Below are 25857 nucleotides of genomic sequence, written 5' to 3'. Positions count from 1 at the left end.
TTTTTTCCCCTCCCTACAATACATAGAAGGGTCATGAAACCACTCAAGTTTAAAAATTTTTCCAGGGTCCAATATCAATTTTTCTTTCAGTTCAATGAAAAGTTAAATGTAATTCTAATTTTATATAAAGTTTTACTTTATTTGTTTTGTATTTGTTCAGTTGTTTCATTGTCATCTTTAACATGCTAAATTCATGAATCCCAGAGGAAAATAAGAATCCCCCCAAACCTTGAATTTCTAAATAACCATGAACCACATGAAGAACTAATAGGGAAGATTCAAAACCCACTAAACAAGAGGTAAACGAGATCACCAGATAAATTAAAAAAAAAAAAAAAAAAAAAAGGCTTAAAACAGACTCACCATATTTACACTTCCCATTAAATTACACATAAATAAATATATACAGAGACATGAACACTGATTCCCTTATATAACTGAATCGTGTTGCCAGAGAAAGTTCAAGTTGGTCGCTTTACCTTGAAGAGGAGAAAAACTTCTACAACTGAGACATGACATGGAACTTCGTGTATTTGTGTTCAAGTTTATTCACAATACTGATAAAAATGTCATTATCCTTTTTGCCTTTTTTTTTTTTTTTTAAATAGTATGGCTACAATCTGAACTGAAGAATGTAAGGGAAGGTGGTGATTCAGTCCCATGAAGCTCATATAATTTTTTTTTAACTTTTACGTTCTTTTTTTAGAAAAAAAAGTTTTAAATTTTTTGTTGTTGCCGTTGTTGATTTGTGGGTTTTTTTTTTATTATTATTATTTTAAAAAAAGGTTCACAAACTCAGACAGAACTTTTCTTTGCTGGCTTCACGGCCTGTTCTGTTCTCTTAGGCTCCACATGAGGGCGAAGGGGGTCGGTGCCGACGGGGAAGTAGAGGCAGGGCCCGAGTCAGCAGGCGCGGCCCCGCTGACGGGGAGAGCGGTCCCCGAGGCTCCCAGACCAGGGGACCGAAGGCGGCGGCGGCGGCGGTGGCAGCGGCATCAACAGCAGCAGCAGTAGCAGCAGTGGGGGTTGCTGATCCCGGAGCTGTCACCTGCCGGTGGTGGTCGGTGGGGGGAAGGCTGAGTGGGTGGGCGCTTGGGGGTGGGGGGGCTGGCGAGGCATGGGAGGGGGCAGGGCGGGAGGAGAGCCTCACTTTCTGTGTTTCTCCTCTTTGTCACTGCTTTTGGCGCTGTTGTCCGTGTGGCTGTTGGGGTTGTTGCTGAGGTACATTTTGTCCATGGCCTTGAGGGCCTCGGTGAGATAGTTCTGCAGGGCCGTGACCGCGGCGCACACCGCCGGGCTGCCGAAGCCGTGGGAGATGAGGTTGAAGTGGGTCAAGCAGCTCTGGATGCCGGGCTCCAGGATGGGGTTGGGCCGCGAGTTCCCCAGGGGAGATCGGTCCTGAGCCAGCAGGTCTGTGAACTCTTTGCATATCTGTCTGCAGCACAAGTGAAGCAGAGAGAGAGAGAGAGAGAGAAAGAGCGACATGAGACTCCCCTGTGGCAGCACCAGCAAGAAAGAGAACCTTCCTGCAGTTACCTCTGCAGGGATCCAGCCGACACTGAGCTGACCCAACACCCCGGCCCCAGAGACAGACTGGCAGTGGCTACAGGCTGGGAGATCCAGCAGTGTCCACTAAAACATCTCTCCTTCCCTAAATACTCCACTAATTCTCTCTCCCCACCCCCTCCCAATCCTCACCCTCCTCTCAGCTGCACCAGCTTCTAACCCCCTCCTCTCTTGCTCACACCAAACATCCTAGACACGGGAAAACATTTCACACATGAGAAGAGAAACAAAGGCGAGTAAGAGGGACACTGAGTCAAACACAAGCCTCTCCACCAGCTGTCCTGGTGAAAATATTCTAGAGACCCTCTGCTCTGATCTCAAGAGACCTCAGCAGCAATCTGTGGGATGAAGTCTGCTCATTCACCTTCAAATCAGTTGCATGTGAACAGAAAGGCAAAACTTTTCTTGGCATTATTTTGCCTTTTTTAAAAAGGCATGAAAAACCTGTTACTTGGGGATATTCAGAGTGGTTTTGGGGAAAAGAGACATTTCATTTTCCTATACCACAGCTTTTCCCATATATTGAAATAAAATAAAACTTTCTAGGGAAATTGTGAATATGGGCATGCTGACAAACCTAAGGGAAGAGAAAAAGTTGAAATACAGGCAGATGAGGCCTGCACACTGGAAGCCTGTCTCAGAATCTGGGAAATAAGAACTAGCTAGGGCCTTGGGGGTGGAGTTGGGGAGAAGGGAGAATGGGGAGCAGAGGCAGCCTGCCTTCCCCAAGGACAGCTGATGTCCCCAGGCCAGAAACTGTCCTACCTGAGGCCTCAGCCTCTGCCCTCTGGTTCCATGCTCTCCTGTGACATGGACTTTGATAATTAAGGGCTTCCAAACAAGCTTTTTTATTTCCAGAAAACCTATCAAGATAGCCCTTTTCTTTTCACACACCACCTGGAAAGGCTATTCAACCCAGGCATCCATGGGAATATAACTTGGGGCCATTTTGAAACCTACTTGACATCTTGCCTGTAGGCTAAAACTTGTGGGGTGTGTGTGTGTGTGTGTGTGTGTGTGTGTGTGAGAGAGAGAGAGAGAGAGAGAGAGAGAGAGAGACTTTCCAGGAGGGAGGAGAAAGAAAGGGAAGAAATGGGATAAGGGATTAGGGTTAAAACTAGGACAGCTTCTGGCTTACACATTTTGCAGGCCACTACTTAATTCTTGCCCTTGGAAAACACTGATGGAAGACAAAAACTGACCGAGGCAAAACAAAAACTTATATAGGCAAGACTGTTACCCCTTTAAGGGTGTCTTTCTGAAACAACAGTCACAAATCCACACTCAGCTTCTGTCAAACCCCTACTATCCCCCCTACCACCCCACCCCCTACACATTTTTTTTAAATGGGAAGGTAAGGCAAAAGAGAGAAAAGATGGAAATGCACAAACAATCCTCCTTGTATCTCCCTTTTAAAATAGATTATGGTTTATCAAATTGTGTTGTGATTTCAATATTTACAACAAAACTGATTGACAACAAAACTGATCTACACAAAAGGAAAAGAATAGGAAAGTGACAGCAAAATAAGACTTTGATTTTTGTTTCTTTTCACAATGAGACACAGAGACCCCGAAGAGGTAAACGCCTTACTTTGTAGCCAGGAGCATGTTTTTTCTTGTCACTTGCTCATTGGGATCGGAATGTTGTCGGTTGAGAAATTCAGCTACTGCTTTGGCAGGAAATTCGGTTTCACACACATACCCAAAGTCCCTGGCTAGGTGGACGGCTTCTCCTGGCAAGAGGTGAGAGGAGGGAGGCGAGTGCAAGAGAATGTAGAGTTGGGATCAAAACTTCCTCCCAACTCCCTTATTTTCTTAAACCAGATGTTGAAGGAAACACAAAATACTTGTTTTCTCATTTCAGGCATTTTATTTCCTTCTCTGTAGGATCTGGTGGATGTAGTTATCAGGAAAAATGGCCACTTATCCTAGAAGGCCAAGATGATTTGAAAATGTAAATCCCATCCACTACCCTCCAATCTCATCCCCCCCCTCCCGACACCATTTTCCCAACTTCTCCTTAAAAATGTTTCTTGTATTCCAACCTCATACCTATCAACACATTCATAAATGGTATTCATAATTACTCCTTGAGCTTTTCTGCAAGGTAACAACTAAGGGTTTACATTTTAACTTGATCGCATATAATTATCTGTTCATCCAAACCGATTAACCAAAAGGATTTGAGGGTCACTCCACTGAGTCTGTCTGTGTTGTTGATTTTCGAATCTTTGGTTTTAATTTCCTGAACCAGTTGGTTTTTACTGCAGGGCTTCCTGCCATTAGCTCCAGCTCCGGAAGAACGCATGCGCCAATTAGAGCATCAAAGCCCTCTCCGCAGAGCTTGTTTCCATAAAATGGAGCGGATCACAAACAATAACAGTTCTCCAGAAACTGCCTCCCTGCTACAGGACTCAACCCCAAAACCCATACACACTCTCACACTACACCCGAACCCACTACTAACATTTTCTTTGCATGTATTTATTTTGGTGTATGTATGAAGGGTTCCCTATGTATTGGTGTTATTTTTAATATAATGAGTATAATGCTACTATAGATAATTTTTGGCACTGAACAAATGCTTGTTATTTAAAAGTTGTATTATTATCATCTTTGACACCATTAACAAATGGTTCATAGAGTTCCTCCTCAAATGTATGGTTTTAAACATTTTTAGTGATTTACAAAGCTAGAAATCGAAGTCAACTGTATCGTATCTTCTCAAATACAAGATGTAAATAAGATAAAATGCCTTCTTTAAATATAAATGGCAGTTTTGAAATCTGCCTGATAATTTAAATGACTTTTTCCCTATAGCCATAAGGCATTTTCAACAGAACACAAAGGAAAATGCAAGCAAGCTATATGCATTAATTCCAACACACTCAAACATAAGCCAATTTAGTATCAGAAAAACTTAGAAATCTAGAGGAAGCAGGAATATGAGAAAATTCTAGTGACAGTGCATCTAGAACAGGGAGTGAGGACAGGGTTGGCTTTTGTTTTGAGGGGTTTGGAAGCATGTATGTGTGTGTGCATGCATGCATGTGTGTGTGTTTAAAACTACCAGGAGAAACTTTTCGCAATTCTCACATTCCTCTTTTCTTTTCCTATCCAAACAATTCAGTCTAAAATCACTCACTTTTTTCTCCTCCAAGTAAAGAAGCACAATTAAAGGAGAGATAAGGGAGCATATGTTTGGAAAACAAAAATGAAAAGGGTATATAACCCTGAGCTTTCAGGATGGTCTTAAATCAGGATGCAGGTCAAAGATTCCCAAATTAATTCAGGAAGTAATGGTCATGCATTTCTCAAATGCAGATGTCAGAATACCTTAAGTGATTTACTGCTGAGCTCTATAAGGGAGACAGGAACTTGGAGAATATGCAGTTCTTAAATTTTCACATTGTTTAGGTCAGAATTGGGCTAGGGAGGTGTAATTTTGTGGCAGAGGAAAGGAGTATAGGAATAAATGCAGATAGTTTTTTGACATGCAAGAATTCCATTCACTTCCTGCTTCATTCTCTGGAAAAAAAGAAAACTGCCCAATTGACACAAAATACAACCAAACATCTGGCCACTTAGTATTATCCATTTCCCCAGAAGAAAGTTGCCTTTAGTTAGCAAGTAGACTCGCTTACCCTCCACTAGTGATGTGAGCAGGGTGACATTGGCAGCTTTACGTCTCCCTGCTGGTAGATTTAATCCTATTTTGTCCAGCTTTTCTCTTAAAGATCTTCCTCCATTTTTAGACTTCGCCCTGTTTCACAAATATAGGCGAGAAAGGAATTTAGAAAACATTGGGTTGCTCTGTATCATATTATAGTCATTTTGACAACTTCCTAAAACGTGCTTTTAAAAATTAAGAATCAAGGTCCCAAGATATTTAAGGGAGGGAAATCTAGGAAGGAATGGTACAGAAAGATCATAGGAGATAAATGTTTATTAAACTGTAAAGCATCCTCTGTGTTCAGTTATTATTGCAACTACTATGGCAGGTTGGAAGGTTTTGATTTCCCAATTCTCTAAAGAAGAACCACAAACAAAAACAGTTCTCACCTCTAGGGTTTGAGGTATTTTTTTAGTTCAACTGATCACTGTATATTTTCCCTGTTGTTACAATCACATAAATCCCAATGGGGTCTTTAAATTGTCTTTGTAAGATCTGCTGTTAGGTTGTACAGAGTAACCAAAGTTATCATCACTCTCACATTTCTTGCTCTGGCTTCAGCCCCAATGGGGAATTCATTTCACCAACTGTTTACATGCCATGTCACCAGCCTAACTAGAAATGTCAAAAGCTGATATGGGCCTTTAAAAATTTCACTGATTTCAGAGACAATGGAGGCAGTTCTAAATAGATGTCTAAATAGACTTCCATAATCAGAAAGTGGTTAAGATAAATTGTTTAAATAAAACAGCAAATTAATTAATTTCAGATTTTATTCCCTACTCAAGTGCTCTTTAATTGTGTGGATTAGATTATACTCCCCTAGGTAAACAGTCTCCAATATTGGGGGTGGGGGAAGGGGAGGAAAAGGCAGAGGGCAGATTCAGATCTGTGACAGTGAAAGATTACAAAGGGACAGCAAAGTGACTGTGAAGGAGGAAGAAAAGATTAAAATAGCTGATGTTAAAACCTTCCAAGACCGGTTTTATAGGCTTTGTATGGGGTATATCCATCAGAGGAGAACTAAAAGTCTCAGGTAAATAAATGAATATCAAAAGGATAAAGTTTGGGTCTTTTTCTTACTTTTTTTTTTAAGGAAGAAGAAAGTATCCGGGAAAGTTCAACACAGGACCCACCACTCACAACATTGGGTGGAACCCCAGGCGGAAGAAGCCCACAAGAGGGAGAAAACTGCCCTGAGGGATGATGCTTCACCTCACTGACCCTTATAAAATCTTATCTACGAAATCAATCATTCCGACCTCGCGGAGGTGAGGCCATGTATGTAACCTGCATTCGTCGGTAGCGACTAGACATAATACACTTAAACGTGCCTTGCATGCTGCTGGCGCACATCAGGGCCGCTGTCTCCCGCAAGCATTAATGCGAGTGCCTGGGGCACGGGGAGTCACCGTCTGGCCGAGGTGGCAATGACCAGCGGGCATGGCGTGCGGACTCAAGAGAAAGCCACTATCTTATACTTAAAATCCTATTCAAGGAACGACGGGTTACCGTCGGAGACCCTACACGGAGGTAAGGAAAAGTGAGGAGCCCGGGAGGAAGTTTCCGGGGCCGGGAAGGTGTGCGCAAGGAGGTAAAAAGCAGCTGCACGGCGCCCCGCGGCTGCAGCAGCCGGGACTGAGCTCACCGCGAAGCAAGCTGCGCGTGCGCGCGGTACGGGAAGGGAGGGGCCGGATGGCCAAGTGAGCGCGCTGCCGCTTCCCACCCGGGCGCGCGCCAGAACCCCACCCCCGCGCCGGAAGGCGGTGGAGAGGGCCGGCGCGCCCCGCCTCGCCCCGCCTCCAGTTCCCACCCACACAGTTCCACGCCTTCTCCCCGCCCCTTTCCTTTCCGGCGAAGGGAGGGCAGCCGCGCGAGGCCCGTTTGCGTAGCCGCTCCGGCGCAGGCGCAGTGTCTCCCCCGGCCGCGGGGCGGTGAGGGTAGGGCCGCGCTGGGCCTCACCTCCGCAGCACTCCGCCCAGCAGCGAAGCGTTGAGACACTCGGGCGGTGAGAGGCGCCGCTGTACTTCCGCCACCGTGACCTTGTACTTCGAGGTGGAGCTGAGGAGTGAGAGGCGACCCGGAACTGAACAGAAGACTTCGTTGGGGTTCACGACGCCACCGAAGAGGTTGTCCTTGTTAATGGGGATGGCGGAGACGGCGTTGCTGTTGGACTTGGACAGGGATACGGGGCCTGCGGAGACAGACCGGAGGCCGTGTGTGGGCGCCGAGGATCCCTCCCAAGTCCTGCCGGACACGACTGTCTTCCCTGGCCAGGGCAGGCGCCCAGACTTGCGCTGCGACCCCCACTTTTCTTCCAGCCCTGAAAATTCCATGGCTCTTTTTCCCACCTCCTGCCCTAGTCCGAGCTCTGTGCCGTCCTAGGGATCAAGACTGCCTCGGCGCGCCTCACCCCTGGGCCTGGAGGTGTCCCCACCCAGCCCCGCCAGCCAGGCCTGTGCTTCTGCCTGGACCCTTTCCTTTTAGCCTCAGGGGTGCTGCCTAGAGATGGGGGTGAAACTGTGACACCCTCTGAGATCTCAGCATCCGAGGAAAGTGGGTCCCAGACGAGGTGCTCGAGCACGGGCTTAGGGTGCAGGGGAGGGGGTTACGTTTGCAAACCAAGCGCAAGCAAACTACGTGTACTTAGGAGTTTTGTGGAGTGAGGGGTTAAGTATTGGTGGGATATTACTTAATGGACCTATCATTAAGATCAACCCAGATTTTAGATGGCAAATCAGCCTGTAAGCGAGCATTTTCAGTTAAGGCACCAATCTGGGAAGTGGTCTGTTGTCACACACCACACTCTCCATCCTTTTGATAAATAGGCCCTTTTCTATGTTTAGTTTTGAGAAAGACTCGAGTTTTGGAGAACCATTTCAAGCCCCATTTTGTACTGGAAGGAAGAAAATAACAGGTCTACCACAGAATTCTAGTAATGTTGTCCTTTTGTTGAGCAAATAGTTATCCTCTGCTTAAGCGTCTTCTTTGGGAGGGGGGTGAGGAGGGGGATATATTACTAGTTAAAATAATTAGCTCTTCATTGTTGGGCCCACCATAGTTAGAAAAAAATTTCAAGTCCAGCAGAAAGTGTATAACGTTACATTTCTCAACACCGATATAATTCAGATCACAAACATTTAAGTACAGTATTCATTTGTATTTTAAAATTCCACATGGAGACATATATAATAATATGCATACATTCTTATCCCTGCACTCCTCCCTCTTTAATGGTGATACTCTAAATGTATAGGGAGGTGGGGGGCCCTAGTTTTGGATAGATCACTTGTGACATTAATAGCTCTGGGGAGGCTAATAGAGACAATAGGAGTTAAACGAACTCTTGAGAGATTACTAATAAAAGAGCCAATTATCATGTCGACTTGGAAAGAGCATCTCTTAAGATTTATCCCTTGCACATCTAATTTGATGTGACAAAGACTTCACAGACGCAAAAATGAAACTTTAAACTAGCTAACAATATACTGATTGGGGTTAGAAATGAGAACAGTTTTATATAGCATCGTCCTCTGGTGGTGCCTAGAATCCTGAAATGTAACATTGCCACCATAACAACAACAAAAAGCTGCTGTGAATAGCATTTAATCCAGTAAACTTTATTTCTACTCACTAAATACAATACAAATTACAAATCCATCCAAATCACTAGACACTTTCCAACAGCTTTTGCTATGAACTATTATGCTAACAATCCTGACATCTTCAAGATGCTAATTTTAACCAAAAGCCAAATTTTTGTTAACCTAATTCACAAAGTTTAAAAACCCTTAAAGAGCTAATGAGAAATTAAATTGAAAAACATGGAGAGTTTTTTTTTTCCTTCTGCTAAGAAGTGCTATGTCTTTTTATCATCTGCCCTTATATTAATAGTAAATTATTTGCACTCTTTTAGCATATTGCATTTCTTAACACTCCTGGCCACTCACACAATGGATTAACCAAACTATTAAAACATCTCAAAATTGAAATGCCACTTCCAAATCAGTTCAACTATTACACATTTTATGTGTTTGTCCAGATATCATTAAACTAAATTAAATGGTCAAATCATGAATCAGAACAAAGCTAGCCTGTTGCCATTGCTAGCCTACTGAAAGCCAATAATTTAAGCATTGCTGTTCCATGCCTATTTGCTAATTCTGAGCCTTCAGGAAAATCATATTTGAAAAAAATAAATACAGCCCTGCAAGTGCAAGTTCTTTTACATAGCACTCTGCCTGTAAGGACATGCTTGGAATGCAAAAGGAAATGGCTTACCTTTCTTAATTACAGTTTGATCTGGGATGTTAATACCCGGGTCTTCTACATGCTGCAACAAAAGGATACACATGGATGTAAGTATATAATCAAAACAAAAGGAAATGAATATTCCATGCAAGATGGGGGAGGGGAAGGTGTAGAATCAAAATTCCCCCCTTATAGTGACATTTATATATAAACATCTCATCTTGGCTTATTGGAATTTGGAGCTTTGCAACTCAAGAGGTTTCACTGCACACCCATGGCCAATTTCTCCTCCCCCAGCAAATAATTCACAGTTGAAAGAAGTGGGGGTGGGGAATAAAACTTTCTTTGGAAATTAAAATCAAGTTTTGGAGCACCTAATCTTTTTCACAATCAGTTCAACCTTTTAAAATGCACCTAGCATTACTTTGGCGCCTCGGTGGCTTCGGACTTTTAGTGACTCCAGGGTTCAGGCAGCAAAAGCCAGAGAAACACAAAAGAAATGACAGAGGCGGGAGTAACAGGGGAATACTGGAAACGTTTTAGGTAGTGTGATAAACAGCAAATGTATACACACACCTTCACTTATGGAAAAATGAAAATCATGTTTTTTAAAAAGACTATGGCCTAAATTGGACATCAGAAATATGAATGACAAAAAAACAAACAAAATAAAATCCTTTGAGGTTGTTTTCCTGTTGTACAGCAGATTTGTTGGGGTGGGGTCTTTCTTTCTTTCTTTTTTTTTTTGCAGACGGATGGGTATATGTGTGTGCCAGAGTCAAAACGTGATTAGAAAGTAAAATGAAATCATGTTTTCTAATGCAGAAACTGACAGGCAATATAATGTCTGGCTGTGTTTACAAATTAGCACCAGGGCTGCTGAGATAGAAGATTTCGCAATCGTTACCAAACACAGGCATTACCATTTAAAAAACTATTACTTCCTTCTCTAGTCTTTGTCCAACAATAATACTGATTCAAACATTTTCCATTCTGTCTTGGATTTATGCTCCTGTTAATTGTGCCTGATCGCAATGATTCCGGGTGGATGGTACTAAGTTGCTTTATTACAGGTTTTATTATACTCAATGCTCTCATTTGTAACTTGCCTAAAGTGCTTCTGGATTTAAGTATAATTAAATTGAGAAATGTTCCGAAATGAGTACTGCTGCAGTTCTTGTGTTTTAACTATATGGGGAAATATGATCCCTTTATGCATGCACCCTAAACTCATAAAGTAAATGTAGTGTGGCATAATACTTTTATTTGTGTTATTTCTAGACCTTGTCCATACAGGAAAGACTGTTAAGTTTAAAACCCCACTGAGATATTAATGATTAAATAATTTTCACCATCGATTTGATTTTCTTAAATATTTAGCAGTCATTCTTATTAAAGATTAACTGTTGCAGCAATGGGAAAATTGAAAACAACCCTTTTCCTGACCCAAATTCCTTTGAAATAATTTTTTTTCTTAAAAAGGTTGGGAAGGGAGGGGGAAAGCAGCAACTAGGTTTCCTTGTTTTTATTTGATCTTTCAGTTAATTTCTCCTACTGACCAATTTCACCACAAAGAGTGACTATACAGGTGTTAAGAATTCACACCAGCCACTTTGGAATTTTTGCAAAGTAGAGCAATTCTAATTCACAGTAGTCCCAAATTTTTGCAATTCAAGTATTTCCAAAGACCAGGCTAGGGAAAGGATTCAGAGACTCTTTGGGAAGAACTAAAATGATCACAACTTCCAGGTTTGTTTTTTAATTGCTCTTTTCTCAACTACTGCTCCTCTCATTTTTCCTTCACTTTCTAAAAACATATTCCAACACATACACACACACACACACACACACACACACACACACACGATGCTTACTAAACCCCACATTGGATCAAGTTCCTACTTTTCTGCTTTCCATGCAAGGCTGCTAAACATAACTAACAAATTTCAGTGATTAACTGGGCTAAATGAGAGATGTAATAAATTTTCTATTTTCCTATGTAACTTAAATAAAGTTTTAAATTCACCAAGCAAGCAGGTAAGTTCATCTGACCATTTTCCTTGCAATCTAATGCAGTAATCATTAAACTGTCAACGGACATATTGCTGCAATATTTGATGCAGTAATTTGAAATAGCATTTTAGCAAAAATCACATCCAGATACATTTCCTCTCCAAAGAAAAGCAGCATTAATAGAGCCTTTACAGCTTTAATAAAATTATTGGCTTGTTCTAATTCCATTTCAGGAAGGTTGTGAGGAAACCATAAATATGTAGAATTGAAACAGAGATGCTGGTTTAAATTTAATTTCAGAAAGTATTTTCAAATTATCAATAGCTGGTTTGCATTGTAAATAGTAATGTGCTAATACCATGCTTATTAAGAGATCATTTTAAACCACATTTATTGATAACTGAATTAAAACTCAAGTAATGTTGCCCAATAGTCTCAGAACATTTAATTTAATATGGGGTGTAGCAGGTTCTGATAGGCGTTGGGAACCTAGCTAATGATTTATGAGGTCAGCACTTAGCACCCCTAGGAAGAGAAGAAGGCTGCATTTTAATGTCCCTCTACTCAGATTTGCTGCTTAACTATTCCTTAATCAGGGTAGGGGATACACATAACTTTGAAATATCACTAATGCTTGTAAAATCCGGTAAAAAAAATTTTTTTTTTTTTTTTAGTGTCTTTTACACTTTCTTTCAAACTGACAGGATATTTAATGAGCTCTTTCGGTTGAATTTAACATCTTTTTCAGGGCAGGGAGAAATCCCACGCCAGACTCAGCGGTGGAATTAGATCCTCTCCCAATCGAAGCAGTTTACTGTCTTGGAGAGGGGAAGATATTGTGACATTTGTCTGATTTATTTGTGTTGGTGGAAATGGTAATACAGGCATTGTTTGAAGGAGTTCCAGGAACCATTGTTCTAGGGCAGAACTCTTACCTTATTTTTAATTTTTAAAATTCGGTTGTGTACGTGAGTCCTTCAAGCGCCCGCCCAAAAAATAAAATGAAATTTTGAAAAAGTAAACACCACTGAGGAAACCCGGGCCCACCGGCTCTGCGTCCCCGGCATCTTCTCCGGGAGGGCGTGGGGCTGCACTCCCTCTCGCGCCATCCGCGAGGCCTCTTACCGGGACGTCCTCGATGGCGTGAGGTAAGGAGTGGATCGGGAGGTCTCCGAGTCCTGAGCCAAGCCCGTGTGGGCCGTGCAGGAGGTCCTCGTGCCGTCGGTAGTCCCTGCGAGGATCCAGGCCCGACAGCTGGTGGGGCAGCCCCCGGTGCGTGTGCAGGAGCCCAGATTCCTGGCTCTGCCTCTGGCCGGGCCAGCCCGGGTGCTGCGGCTGCGGCTGGGCGTGCAGGGGGTTCAGGCTGTAGGGGTCGTTGACGTGGGAGTAAGGATCTTGCGACTGGGGGTAGATAGGCTGGTAGGGCGGGGGGAAGTAGGGGGGCTGGAAGTCGGCATTGGGGGTATGGGACAGCGGCGGGGCGCTCGTGTAGGGAGATTGACCTACAGTGCCCAGTTGGGGCAACCGTGCCGTCCCGTTGCTGGTGCCGTCGTGACGGTCCTAGAAGAGAGCGAGAAGAAAGGGAAAGAACAAGAAATCAGGCGTCGAGTTATAGCTGTCCACACTAAATTCACTCCGCAAGACTGCGTGGGAAACCGCCCCTTCCCGTCGGCAGGCCGCAGAAAGAAATGAGCTCCAAGTTGTTCATCTCGGAAAATAACCCAGAAGTGAAACGGGCCCTTCCAAAAACGCAGGGAATTAGACTGTGCAAATGTGGGGCCGTAAGGGACTCTCCTTAGCCGTTTCTTTAAAAAAAAAAAAAAAAAGTAGAAGAACAGGGCCTCCCAGAATAAAGTCCGATAAACCGCGGCGTGAAACCTCCCTTAAGCAAAATTAAAATGCCTACTAAATATTAAACAGTAGAAACAGCCTTTTTCTTTCCCCCCGGATTTGAACTGTGTTGTTTACCCTGTTCCATTTCTTTGGAGGGAAAAATCATGCACGTTCAAAGACTATTAGCATTTCATGACTATTTAAATAGAAACATTTTGTAGTGGGGCTACAACGAAAGCACACGTTTAAATTATCAGCTTAAAGAAGGTTTTAACTGCAGGTTGGGGATGGGGGGGGGGGGAAGGTCAGTCTTTTCCCTTTCCTCAGTTAGGAGCCCTTTTCTCCACAGGGTCGATGTATGATATGGATGGGGAGACAGAGACGTCAAGTCAAGGTTTAAAATAGAAAGATTCAGCCCTATTGGGTTAAAATGAGAAAGGTGCACCCCGGGGCGGAGGCCCCCGCCCCTTCCACCCCAGCCCCAAAGGGCAGAAGAAATGCCTGACTTTCTGTTCCTCTGAAATTCGCTTGCAAAACAAGCGAACTGAGTTGATTCCAGGGAATGCGAACCCTCGGAGGTTCAGCCCAGGCCCCTAGGGTAGGGGGCATATCGGGCTGCGTTTTTTTCTGCAAACGGATTTAGCATCTAATGTTGAGCACATCTCAGGAACAAGTGAAGACGCAAGGAAAGAAAGATGAACGTGGCGAGAAACACGCCTTGGGAAGTAGCGGCGAGGTAGGTCTGTGCGCCGGGAGATGTCGACCAGGGACCGGGGTATTTGTGAATGGAAAAGAGGAAAGAGGGAAATGCAAATGGAAAGGGATACCCTGATGGAAACCTGGGCTTGAAACCCGAGGTCTCTCGTAGTTCCGCAGCACCAGGTTTACAGAATAGAATTCCTAAGGAAACAGGGATGGGGGTGGGGATGGGACTCACCATAGCTGAAAAACTGTGAACTAACATCTGCGAAGAGTCTGGGGTAACGAGTCAGGGTGGAAAAAACAAGCAAGCCTGGAGAGCCCGGCTGCCCCGCCGCCCGAGTACGCCCCACACAAAAGGCGCCCGGAGCCCCGCGCCACCCTCGACTCCAGTCACCGCGCCGACGCTCCCCCGAGCGCTGGAGCCCCGCTCTGGTCCATCCGAACTTGAACCACCGATTCGAGCGGCGCCTTCAGGTGGTCGAACCCACGGTCTCTATCCTGCCGTGATCGGTTGTGATTCAAAGTTCCTTGGAAAATGAAAAGCCCCCAAAAAGGAAAAAGTGTGTATGTGTCTGGATGTGTGTGTGTGTGTGTGTGCGCGCGCGCGCGTGTTCCTTAATCCGTGTCTCCCCTCTTTTCTTAGCGGCGGCTTCGCTCGAGCTTCTAATAACCGCGCTGGGCAGCGTTCCTGGAGCCTCCTAATAGCAGATATTCATGACTATTAATATTACACGAATACTTAATAAGGGAAGAATGCCTGGAAATCGAGCGTGAAGCGGAGAGGCAACTCGCGCTGGAGCCGGCTCTCAATGCAGTCCATTGACGGGAGCCTCAGTGTAGCAAATCGGAGGTGGGGAGAGGGAGCACGAGAGACAAAAAGCGGGCGAGAGAGGGAGCGGGCAAGCGCGCGGGGGGCCGCGGCGCAGCGTCTGGCGAATCACAGGGAAGGGGCAACATTTTAAAAGGTTGCAGGGCATGCAAAAGTGAAAGAGAAAGAGGGAGAGAGGGAGACAGAGGGAGAGAGTGCAGAGAGGGAGAATGTGTCTGCGTGCGTGTGTGAGAAAGAAAGTGTGGGCGAGGGAGAGGGGCCCGGAGTGGGAAGAGGGGAGGGAGGAAAGGAGGGAGAACCCGACAGGAGGAAGGGAGGGAAAGAGGGAGGGAGGAGGGGGAGGGGGCTGAGTTGGAGAGCGCGGAGGGGGAGGCCGCAGGGGAGGGGGAGGGGGAAAAGGAAGCGAGCGAGGACAATCGGACCTAAAAGGCTGGAGCAGACCTCGGGATACCGTGGGGGCCGTGTGTCGCCGGCAGGAGCTACCGGGGACCGCGTCCGGGCGTTCATCCTGCTCTGGGCACCGGAGGTGCTTCCCCGCCCTCTCCGGCCGCGAGCTCCTCCGCTCGGCAGCCGGGCCTGGGACTCCGGACTCGGCGGCCTGCTGCCTCGCCGCTCCTCCATGTCCCGGCGCCCCACCCGGGACCGACCCTCGCCTCGGCCGCCGCAAGAGCTTCCCTCGAACACCCGGGGCGGTGCACTCTGCCGCAGCTGCCGCCCCGCCCTCAGCTCTCCGGGGCAGGGGCTCGGGGAGGGGAGCCGGGACGCGGCCCGGGGCGCGCAGAGACGCGAGGCTGCCCAGCCTGGACGCCGCTGGCACGGACTCCCGGCTCAAACCCGTCCGACTGGCTGGGCCACTCCCGCCCGACGCCCCCACCCACCCCCCGGATGACACGGCTCTTTCTCTCCCAGCGCGGCCAGGCTGCCGCCGCTGCCAGCCTGCCCGCCGGGTTGTCAGAACAAGCGGCACCTCGCCTCCTGCGTGTCCCTGCAGAGCCCCGACATAATTAGACAGCCCCAAGCCGGCTCGGAAACCCGAAATCCCTGCTCCGGCGCTCGCCCACCGCAGTCAAAGTTGTTGAAACAGCCTTCACTCTGTTTTCTTCCTCGTCTCGTTTCTCATCTTTTTATTTTTCTTTCTTTCTTTCTTTCTTTTTTTTTTTTTTGCCTCACTGACACACACATTCACAGGCGCCCCCACAGGGTCTCTCTCTGGGGGTGCAAGTTCATCGCCTCCCACCTAGGTCCCACAGGCGCCTAGCGCCGCGCGGAGGTTGGAACCACGAGGACCCAGAACTCAACGCCGGGAGCTGTGTTTCGGCCTTTGGGAAAGTGAATGACCAAGCCTCCAGCCACAGCCCGGGCCGGGGCAATTCACCCTATGAGACTTAAAGACTGAGTTTCACCCCACCTAGCACGCAAAGGGCACCCCCGTACTGAAAACAATGCAGCTGGACTGACGTGGGGTGTCTGCGCCCCGCACCACGCACAACAGGAACCCCAGAGAAGAGCTCGTCCCCGTGGGATGTCACCCCGTGCCCCATGGGGATGGGAAGAGCGAAAAGAGGGCCCGGGAAAGGGGAGAGATTTAAAATAGTCTACAGACAGGGGAAAGGGAGACCGGTGATACAACGTTCACATAAACCCAGTTTCCGATTTCAAGCGAAGACAAGCCCCTTGCCGCTGAGCCCTCACAGACCTCCACGCCTGACATTCCCAGCTCCAAATGCCAAAAATAATGAAAGAAAAAAATAGCAGAAGCCGGGACTGCCACCTATTTATTTAGGTAATCTCCGGCCGCGGTCCCCCTCCCCCTCCCCTTCCCGTGACTCATCGACTCATGGAGGGGGGGGGGTTGTAAGGGTGGCAGGAGCAGCGGCCACCAGGCCGGGTCTCAACGCCTCCCGCAGGCGGACCGGTGGTGCCGGGGCTTCCCCGGCTGCCCCAAGAAACCGAACTCCCGGGACCCTGGGTGTTTAAATGGGTTCCAATGAGATGCGCTCTATCGGCCCCACGGGCTACCGCACCGGAGGTCGCGTGCAGCCTCGTAAGGATTCCCACGGTTACGCAGCCTACTACCGGTCGGTTGCAGGGGCAGATGTGTGGGGTCCCCGGGGCCAGGAAGCTCCGTGCCGCGCAGTCCCCCACCCCCCACCCCCACCCCATTGATGCGCCAACCAAGTGGTTCAGAGAAAGAAGCGGCGTAGAACTTCTTGAATAACAGAGTGTACCTGGAGCGGGCCCCGCAGCAGTTTGGGAAATGAGTGCTCTCAAATTAAACCCGCTAAAAGGGAAATACAACCCATCTTAGAGCGAAGTGTAGGGCCCCCTTGTCCAAATAGAAATGAGCCTTAAAAAAAAAAAAGGTTGGGGGAGGAATAGATAAATAAACATTAGGGATCAGAGAGGAAGTTAAAGAAGGTAAAAGGTTTTCTCTTTCCTTTCTCTTCCTGGTGACTTGGGCTCCCAGAATCTCGCTAGAGAGACACGCAGAATGCACAGGCGCGTGCCCAATTGCCAGCAATTGCTTCAAAAACCCATACTTGTCTCTCTTCTCTCTACTCTTAGGCACAGACAATGTTGGTCAGAAAGAGGGGGAAAGTGGGGCACAGGCTTCGAAGGGGGCAAATGAAAAGGGGAGCGTCTACATCTTCCCTCTCCAGCCTCTCCCCTGCATTCTTCAGGCGAATCGGAGAGGCGGGCGCTGCGCGGGAGAAAGTTTGTCCCACCCGCATTTCTCAGCTGGCTGCGAAAAGAGGAGGTGCGGGAGGGTAGAGCTCGGACCCTGAGGCCGCAAGGATAACTGAGCCGGCGCCGCGCTTACCTCGCAGTCCTCGTACTTGATATTATCCGTCAGTTTCCAAAGCATTTTCATGGATCGGCGTGAACGGATTTGCCCCCTCTCTGCCTCGCACCCAAGTGCAGCTACTCTCTGGGTAAGCGCAAAGTGCCGGCTGCGACGGTGAGCGGAGGAGGAGGAGGAGGGAGAGGAGGAGGAGGGCAGAAAGGGGGAGGAGGAGGGCGAGGAGGAGGAGGGTGAGGAGGAGGAGGAGGAGGCGAGAAGGGAAAGAGCTCCCGTGTGCGCTCGGAGATCTCCCTCTAATGGTAGAAACTTTTCCCTTTTCCAGCTCTTTACCAACAGCCTAATCGCCTCATTAGCATATCAACAATAGTCCAATTGCTCGCCAGCACCACAATCTGCAGCCGGCCGCTCCGACCCAGGTATAAAGACCTCTTGGAGCCGCGAACTTGCTCCTAGAGCGCACGCCTGTCTGTGAGCCCTTGAAGTCTCCCTGAGCCCCGCCTCACGCCCCTGCCCCCCACCCCGCCCCCCTCCAATTCCTCCCCACTCCTCTTCTCAGTCCCCTCCTAGAGGGAGAAGCCCGGCGCAAAGGCCGGGTACTGCGCACAGGCCGAGCGGCCGCGCCCCAGGCCAGGCTTTCAGCACCTCTCCCCCACCCCTGCTGCCAATAACAGCGCTGTCCTTTCGGCCCTGTCCAATTTTATTAGAAATTATCCTCTTCGCAATTAAATATAACCACCAAACCAAGATCGGCGAAGTCACTCCAGGATTTTTGCCCAACAAGAGATCCTCCGCTTCGGGCCACAGAGCTTTGGGAGTTTTATTGGCTTTGCGCTTTACCCCCAGGATGGAGATTTTGCCAAACGGCCCCAGTCGCTCGGCTGGGGTTTGCGATTCTTTAATTGCCGCGTGTAAAATAAAAATTGTACCCTGAAGAGGTTACTTGACAGCTCTAGAAGTTAAATGATTTCCCTCTCGTTTGTATGAAGCTAGGGCCGAGTGATAACGTGGTATTTAGGCTAAGGGTTTTCTAGGTGTGATGTGGACAAGGATACAGAACTCCTGTAGAGACTCACAGCCGCTTCTGGAGTTGAGCTAAAATACTGACATGTGTTCATTGTGTCGTGCATGCATCAAAATAAGTCGCTGGGAACCAACTCTTCGCTGTGTTAATCTGCTCCAGTTTTCCCAAGATTCCCCTTTTTAATTAAAGCAGGGAGAGTTCCTTCATGATTTGGTGATGTTACTAAGGCAGGCGCGCTCGCGCGACATAGTGCCCCACTGAGGCGGACCCAGAGACTGGGCAGCCATCCCTCGTCCAGGTTGGCCAGTCTAGGCTTTCCCACTCTGCACAGGGGCCGCTCACCCGACTGGGGCGTTATATTTTTTCTTCTATTTTAGCAAAAATTTTAAGGAAGAAAGGAAAAACAAAGACGTGATACTAGACATACAGAATAGTTCATTTCTCTGGCTGAGCTTCTTCATTTGGTCTCCACAAAAAAAAAGTTTCTGTCTTTCTCCCACTTGAACACTGAAAACTCCCCCCATAACAGTAGGCCTGCCTCAGAGCTGCTCTACTGATTCCCTCTGGGCCTGTTTCTTGAAAATCTCCAAGTCTCCCAGATTTCCATAGTGTCTTCAAAGTGGGGTAGAGGCTGTTGAAAATCAGAGCTTTCCCTAACAGGTGGAAAGAAGGCAAAAGGAGAGAGGACCCCTCCCCGCAAGCCTGTGAAAGGACAGTTCTCACTCCAGACGACCGCAACAAATTTCCCAAGCCAGGCAGAGTAGGCCAAAGGCCCCCCCAAAAGTTAGAAGACTAGAACTAGAAGGGAGATCTAGACCCGGAGGGCCTCCCTTCCCACTCTTGGGCGCTCCCTGCGCTCCCCCCACCCTCACCCACCAGAACACTAGCATAGTCTTTTGACTTAGCCCAGCTTGAGGCTCCTCATCGTACTCCACCCAGGAAAGGGTCAGCTCTAGTGCTAGCACCATGCACCCTTTGGGGCTTCTCCGGGGCTCGCCGCCCAACACAGCGGCTTGAAGTAAAGAGATGGGCAGCTGGGAGGACTGACGCAGAGCGTGATCTGTAGGCCAAACCCCAGGCCTGGGAGCATGGATTTTTCCACCCCTAGACGTCGCCACAGCGTGTTTAAGGGAACTCTTTAAGTTTCGCTTTCTTTCTTTCAGTTTGAGGACTGAGGAAGGCATAGGCTCTTCATCTTCACCCAGCCCCTCTTGCTGCCCCGCGCCCTGCAGATCTCCGGCTCCGCACCCTCCAGGGCTGCTAAACTGTTGTTGTATTCCCGCCGAGGACGCCTTTGAGGTGCAGATTGGGGCCTGCGGGCTCAGCGCCGCCGCCAGTGTTATGGGCACCGAAGAAAGGCCGGGGCAAGCACCCGGGTCGCCCTGGGAGCCAGCCGAGCCCGCGTTAGTGGGAGCGTCATTACCACGACAAGTCGCTTGTTTGCATGTCAATGCTCCGGCCGCGCCGGAGCCCCAGGACGGCAGCGCCAGGCCTAGGGTTAGGGGTCGGGGGTCCAGGCCAGATTTGGGGGCGTGGAGAGAGCGTCAGGGGAAGAACAAGTCTCTGTGTGAGAGAGAGGTACCGAGAGAAACAAAGAGACGCCGAGAGACCAGAATGACTATTTTCTCTGATTGTCACCACCCAGTAGGACCCAAGAACCCAACTGGCCAACCCCAGAGCATCTCACTCCTCCTGACCCCAAATGCTCAGCGCCCCATTCAAGATCCTGGCTTCCACCACTTGCCAAACTGTGAGCCCACAGGAGCCAGGCCCAGGGTTCACTCCTTTCCCCTTCAGGCTGTAGTCTTACTGCTTCCGAACCATAGCTGGGCCCACTGGAGGCCTAGCCCGGCTCCCAGCGCCTTCTTACCACCGAGGAATTCTGTAACAAAGTTCTTCAGGCTTGAGGAGGAAACCCAAACACCTCCGCCAAAGAATTCCCTAGTCTTCACCCTCCAAAGAAGAGAATGAAGGGCCCTGAGGCCCACAGGGACAAGAGGGAGAGAGGTGTGCATTCCCAGGATTTGTGTTTGGTGTGAGATTTGCATACTTAAACTCAAAGTTAGTCTAACTTCGGGGACCAAATTTTATTTAGTGAGATTTACCAGGAGGGTTGGGGATTTGATTAGAAAAAAAAAACTAAGTATAAGGAAAAAAATTAATTTTGTAAAATGACTTTCGTTCTCCAAATCCAGTGAATGCAGTGAAGACGAGACTTACCTGAACTTTACTTTTACTGGCCCAAATCTGAAGCGAAAGAACTCATCCCAGAAGGAACTAGGCCTGGACTTTTCTTTGGAAGAATGGGGCTTTTGGTTCGAATCGACCCACAGACTTTTAGGCACATGGAACCTCGCCCTAACTAGGCCTTGCTTTGCTGGGACGGAAAAAAGGGCCCTGGGGTTCCCATTATGAAATCGGCAACAGGAGAGAGGCTGCTACCCTCACCAATCTAGTCAGAGCCGCCCTGGTTCCCATGGATCAAACGTCCGGAAGTTAGAAGGACAGCTCTGTAGGAATGGTCCGGTGGCCGCGTTCGGGGTCCGTGGTCCAGGGCGGGCAGGATCCGGAGCCTAGTTAGCCTTGCGGTGCCCGCGGCCTAGCAGGACCAAGTTTGGCAGGCGCTGATTTCGGAAAATTTTAGAGTTTCTGCCTCACCGCCCACCATTCAACACCCCCCTCCCAAATCCAGTCACCCCCATCAGTAGCCAAAGCGGTGAAAACTGGCTTCAGGAAGCGGACCGAGTGAGAAGCTAAAGTTTGAGCAAACTCTTTTAAGTATTTCCCAAAGGAACATGCTCACCTCGCGACCCTTCCATCTGGACCCCTTTCCATTTGCTACACCCTCTAGGTCCCCAATACTTGAAGACACAAGGAGAGACAAATGCACCAGAACCCCACTTCACGCGAAGCCCTGGGGTCTGGGGCAAGATCGAAGGTGAAGAGAGCAGAGAACCCTCCTCATGGCGCACCGCAGTCCCCGCCCTGCGCCCTCCCTCCTCCTGTATTAGACATCCACCCCAGTTTCTGCTGGGGGGTGGGGGGGCTGTATCGCAAATTACAAGTGACCCCGGGGGCCACTGGTGGAGCGTGCGCCGGACTTTCCCCAGCGCCCAGCCCGCCGGCAGCGCGTGTTGCCCCCAGCGCCGCGGCTGCCGCCTGCGCGCATTTTCCTGTCCTCTTTCTCTCCTAGGAACTCTCCAGGGCACTGCCAGGCGCGCCTCACCTACGACTCTGCTGCCCTGGGCCAAGACTCTTCCTCTCTGCCTTCCCCCCTCCCGGCCCCCTCCCCCGTTCCACCCCCGCCCAACTCGGCCCCAGCCCAGGCAAACCCCCGTACCTGCCAGTCCCCCATTTTGGCAAGTATGGACATCGCGGCTCGGCTCTCCTGGCGACGGGTCCCCGCCGGGCATGGGCTGTAGGGCTCGACTGGGCCCGCTCCCTGGAATCGCTTAGGCAAATCCTCCTTTTTTACCTGCTCACCAACATCTCACCTGGTCATAAAGAGCTGGGTTGCTACCTGCCGACGCATGCGCGCTAGCCCAGGAATTCACTCCGCCAGCCCCAGTCCCTGAGCCTCACCGAGCTGACCTGGGAAGTGATGGATTTATAGCCACGGCAATCTCGCCATCAGCTCCAGCTTTTCCCAACAGCCCCAACCCGCTTTCCCGGTCAGTCCCTGACTTGGGAACCAAGGCAGACTGTCTGCCGGGGTGTGCTAGGCGTGATGCGAGGGTGAGAGGCTGTGTTTTCGAACTCAAGCAATGGGGGCATCTACACTCTCTTCCCATGGCTCCCATCCCCCTCGAAACTTTGGGGCTGAGAGTGACTCCGGGATGGATGAAAGGGGGAGTGCAAGGCCCGAAGATAGGGCCAGTCCGGATAGGTCTCGCGCACCTGGATGCACGCGGTGGGGCAGATCCCCGCCCCACCCTCACCACTGGCCCAAGAGTTTCAAGAAAGGCCCGGGCCTCGCGGATCCGAGTTTGCCACCCCCAGGGCTGCTTCAGCGTCGGATCCCAGATCAAAGTGTTTGCAGTAGGTGAAGAGGTTCCCGATTCTGCTTCATTTCTGGCTTCTAGGTTTAGTCTCCTCCCACCGCAGAGCCAAACACACGCACACACTTGCACACTCATACACGTATACTTCTATTTAAGGCCCACCCTCTTTTCCTACTTTTACAATTTCCCACCCCTTCCCCCACTTCTCTACGGCTTCCCAGCTCTTTATCTTTTCCACTAAAAACTTTTTAAAGAGAGAATGGGGGCGTTGGTGGTTCTGGGATGGGCAACTGAGGTTTGGGCTGGGGTTTGCTTTCCCATGACAGATAAAATCACTCAAGTGATTTCACCGCTGTTTCTAATTAGAAGGGAGCTTTAAAAGAAGCCACAGGATTTGGGGCTCCCGGGGAGCTCACCTCCCCAGCAGGAACCACACCTGGCTGGGAGGGAGACCAGGGTGAGGAGCTTAGCCTCCGGCTGCGTTCGCCGCGCAACCGTGCCAGCTACATCTCGACAGCCAAGAAGTCCAACTGTCCAGGCACTGGGCCTGAGACGTCTGGGACAGGCCCAGTTACCCTCCTGGGCCGCCATCGCGGGGACTGATAGATGAACAAAGAACCGGTTTCAAATAGTTTCACACGTCAGACAAATGTGTGTAAAGGTCAGTTCCGTCCTGAGAAGGAGAGATCTGTCCCCACACCAAGACCTTCCCTTTCTAACCCTGTGTTGGTGCCTGCCCAGATGGTCGTGCACCCTCCGTGCGTTCCTAGGGGTGGTATGATGGTGTCTCTCCAAGTAGTCACCGTGTCGCCTAGACATTTTAATCTTCCCTGGACTGAGGGACTTCCATGCCGGTGCCGATTCTGTCGTTGATTTGAAATTATCTTGGACCTCCCTTACAACATTGCTCAACAAGTTTGGCTTTTGTTTGTTTGTATGTATGTGTGGTTTCTTTGTTTGTTTGTTTTGCTTTGCTTTGCTTTTGCTTTTGTTTTTTGTTTTTTTTTTGCGAGAATTTAAATCATTATAAGTTTTAAACTTATAAGCGTCTACATTTCACTTCCACGGATTTTTCCGACTGTCGAAATAGGTTGGTGAAATCCAAATGCTTCCAAGTCCAAGACTCTTCCTGGGAATGCACCTGTAGTTCTTCGAGATTCCGACTGTGGGCGCTGTGCCCCCTTAAAAATGAACGTGGTTTCAGGCCGAGGCAACCTGACTTCTCCCGCGCACTGGTGGAACTAGAGCTGGAGGGACTTGGACCCGGAACCCCCCTGGCTGGGCCAGACCGAGCCTGGGAAAGACGCGTGAGCGTGTGCCAGGGCCGGGTGGGGCGCTAAGAATGCCCTCTCCCACTTTGGTACGTAGCAGGGGGCGGTGGGGGGTAGCGTGCGGGAAAGAAGAGGCAAAGCTGCTGGTGTGGTTAAGTGCGAAACCAAGCCGCTGCTCAGGGTCGGATGGCAGTGGACAGGGAGATTTAGAAGGAAGCAGCCCAGGCCTGGGTGGGGCATTAGAGCCTTGGTGTCTGTTCAGATGCTAGGCGTAGGGGCCCGGCGGGCCGGGGTAGGGGCACGGGAGAGAACGGAGGAGGGACTCGAGGAATCCGAACACAGCAGGGAGCTAGAATTTAGTTTTGGAATAGGACCACTGGGGCTCAAACTCAGCTCTGTCACTTACATTTATGGGCTGAGTGATCTAGGGCAAGTTACTGAACTTGTCTGAACCTTCATATACTCATTTGTAGAATGGGTAATTTGTGAGAATTCACTAGGAGAATGTGTACAAAGTGGTTAGCACAGCACCTGGCCCACCTTGTGCTCTCAAGAAAGGCTTCGGAGTTTGATCAAGGACGGTCCACTCCGCCCATCCCCCACCCTCACCCGAGACCGGTTCAGTTCCAGATAAGGTCAAGCCATTGCTTCTTTCTTAGGCACTTCGCAGCGGGACATTGGGTCATCTGTGCCTCCCGCTACTCCTACCCTCAGAACCTTCATCTCCCCAGGTGTATGCCCTCCCTCTTGCTCGCCAAACGCTGTTTCACCCCAAGGGCCTTTCCCCACCACACCTCCTCCCTGGCTCCACCAACCTGATTCTGCTGTCCCCCAGGGGAGCGCCATGGGACAGAGAGGGGAAAGGACAGGCCTCCCAACTTCATCCCAAGCTCAGGTGCCAGTAGGCCACCCTAGCGAGCCAGCTGTGCCAGTGCCAGGGCAGGCCCAAGGCTACTTGGTGACCCACCTCAGCACCCAAGCAGTCTCCAGAATGGCAACATCTGGCCTCTGGAGAATCAGAGAAAACTGCTGCTGTTCATTTTCACCTGGTTTGGGTGAGGGAGAGCAGCAGGAATCCCCCCACCTACACACACATACAAAGCAGGTTGTACAGCTAACATCCTGAGACTCCTGACTCAGTAGCAAACTTTTCTGTGCACCCTCAGTGCAGGTGACCTGGGTTGCGAGCCGGAAGGAGCCGCATGACTTGGTGTCAGATTGCGCAGAGCTCCCAGCTCCTGGTAATGCTGAATTCAGGCTCTCTGAGGCCCCGGTGTCCAGGGCTATCCCAATGGAATCTACTCCTATCACAGTAATGCCCCCTCCACACACACACACTCCCAGCTCCAGCAGCCCCCAAGTTACACTGAGAACAATCTTTCCCTTAGGATAAAGCTGTGCTTGAACTGCATTTACCCCACCTCAGAACTTCCAGGACTGTTCCCACACCTTTTCATTCATCAAGTGCCAGACTCGCCCAGCAACCCCTTCAAGGCTCCTTAAGGCACTTGGAAATCTAGACCTGAGTCTGAACAGTGGGTTAATTTGGAAGTTCACTACTGTGGTGACCTGGACTTCACTTTTCCCTTAAAAGAGTTAGGGGTGATTGGGACAGGTTGAGTGACCACTACCTGCACCTCAGCTTCTTCTCCTGCAGAGGCTCCTCTTCTCTGCCCTTGGGCCCTAGAGAGCCTAAGTCAATGTTGGGTCTTTCTTGGGCCACTCAGAGCAGTAAACTGGCTTTCACGTTGGGAGCAGAGAAGGGAGAGGATTGGGCACTTAGGGGGAAAGATGAGGGAATGTCCGCGATGTCTTGCCACATTGGGACCTGAAGCCCTCGCCTGGAGCGATTGCTGCAGTGCACAGAAGCCCCAAGACTCTCCAGTTGGATT

General features: G+C 49.2%; 1 protein-coding gene across 4 annotated transcripts; it reads right to left on the bottom strand.

The window, feature by feature from the left end:
• Positions 1-1101: 1101 nt before the first annotated feature.
• On the bottom strand, positions 1102-22164 carry TFAP2A (transcription factor AP-2 alpha). Of its 4 annotated transcripts, none has more exons than XM_036255942.1 (7): positions 17691-17796; positions 12631-13065; positions 9523-9574; positions 7204-7435; positions 5213-5331; positions 3160-3301; positions 1102-1435 (listed from the first exon to the last, which is right to left on the bottom strand). In XM_036255942.1, exons 1-7 carry the CDS (start codon positions 17739-17741, stop codon positions 1147-1149), a joined length of 1320 nt encoding a protein of 439 aa, XP_036111835.1. In that variant the 5' UTR covers positions 17742-17796; the 3' UTR covers positions 1102-1146. The 4 variants fall into 4 exon arrangements, with proteins under 4 accessions (XP_036111835.1, XP_036111836.1, XP_036111837.1 ...); XM_036255943.1 differs by lacking the exon at positions 17691-17796 and adding an exon at positions 22034-22164 and having other exon boundaries at positions 1147-1435; XM_036255944.1 differs by lacking the exon at positions 17691-17796 and adding an exon at positions 14276-14318 and having other exon boundaries at positions 1147-1435.
• Between the last annotated feature and the right edge of the window lie 3693 nt (positions 22165-25857).

The sequence above is a fragment of the Molossus molossus genome, unplaced genomic scaffold (assembly GCF_014108415.1).
Source record: "Molossus molossus isolate mMolMol1 unplaced genomic scaffold, mMolMol1.p scaffold_m16_p_12, whole genome shotgun sequence".
Lineage (NCBI taxonomy): Eukaryota > Metazoa > Chordata > Mammalia > Chiroptera > Molossidae > Molossus > Molossus molossus.
The sequence above is the reverse complement of the archived record's forward strand: the minus strand, read 5'-3'. Positions and strand labels throughout refer to the sequence as shown.

Coding starts and splice junctions, on each gene's coding strand:
- TFAP2A (XM_036255942.1), bottom strand. CDS start 17,741: ATGAAAATGCTTTGGAAACTGACGGATAATATCAAGTACGAGGACTGC. Junction 7,436..9,522: donor TCAAACTGTAATTAAGAAAG/GTAAGCCATTTC, acceptor CTGTCTCCGCAG/GCCCCGTATCCCTGTCCAAG. Junction 3,302..5,212: donor GCTCACATCACTAGTGGAGG/GTAAGCGAGTCT, acceptor ACCTCTTGCCAG/GAGAAGCCGTCCACCTAGCC.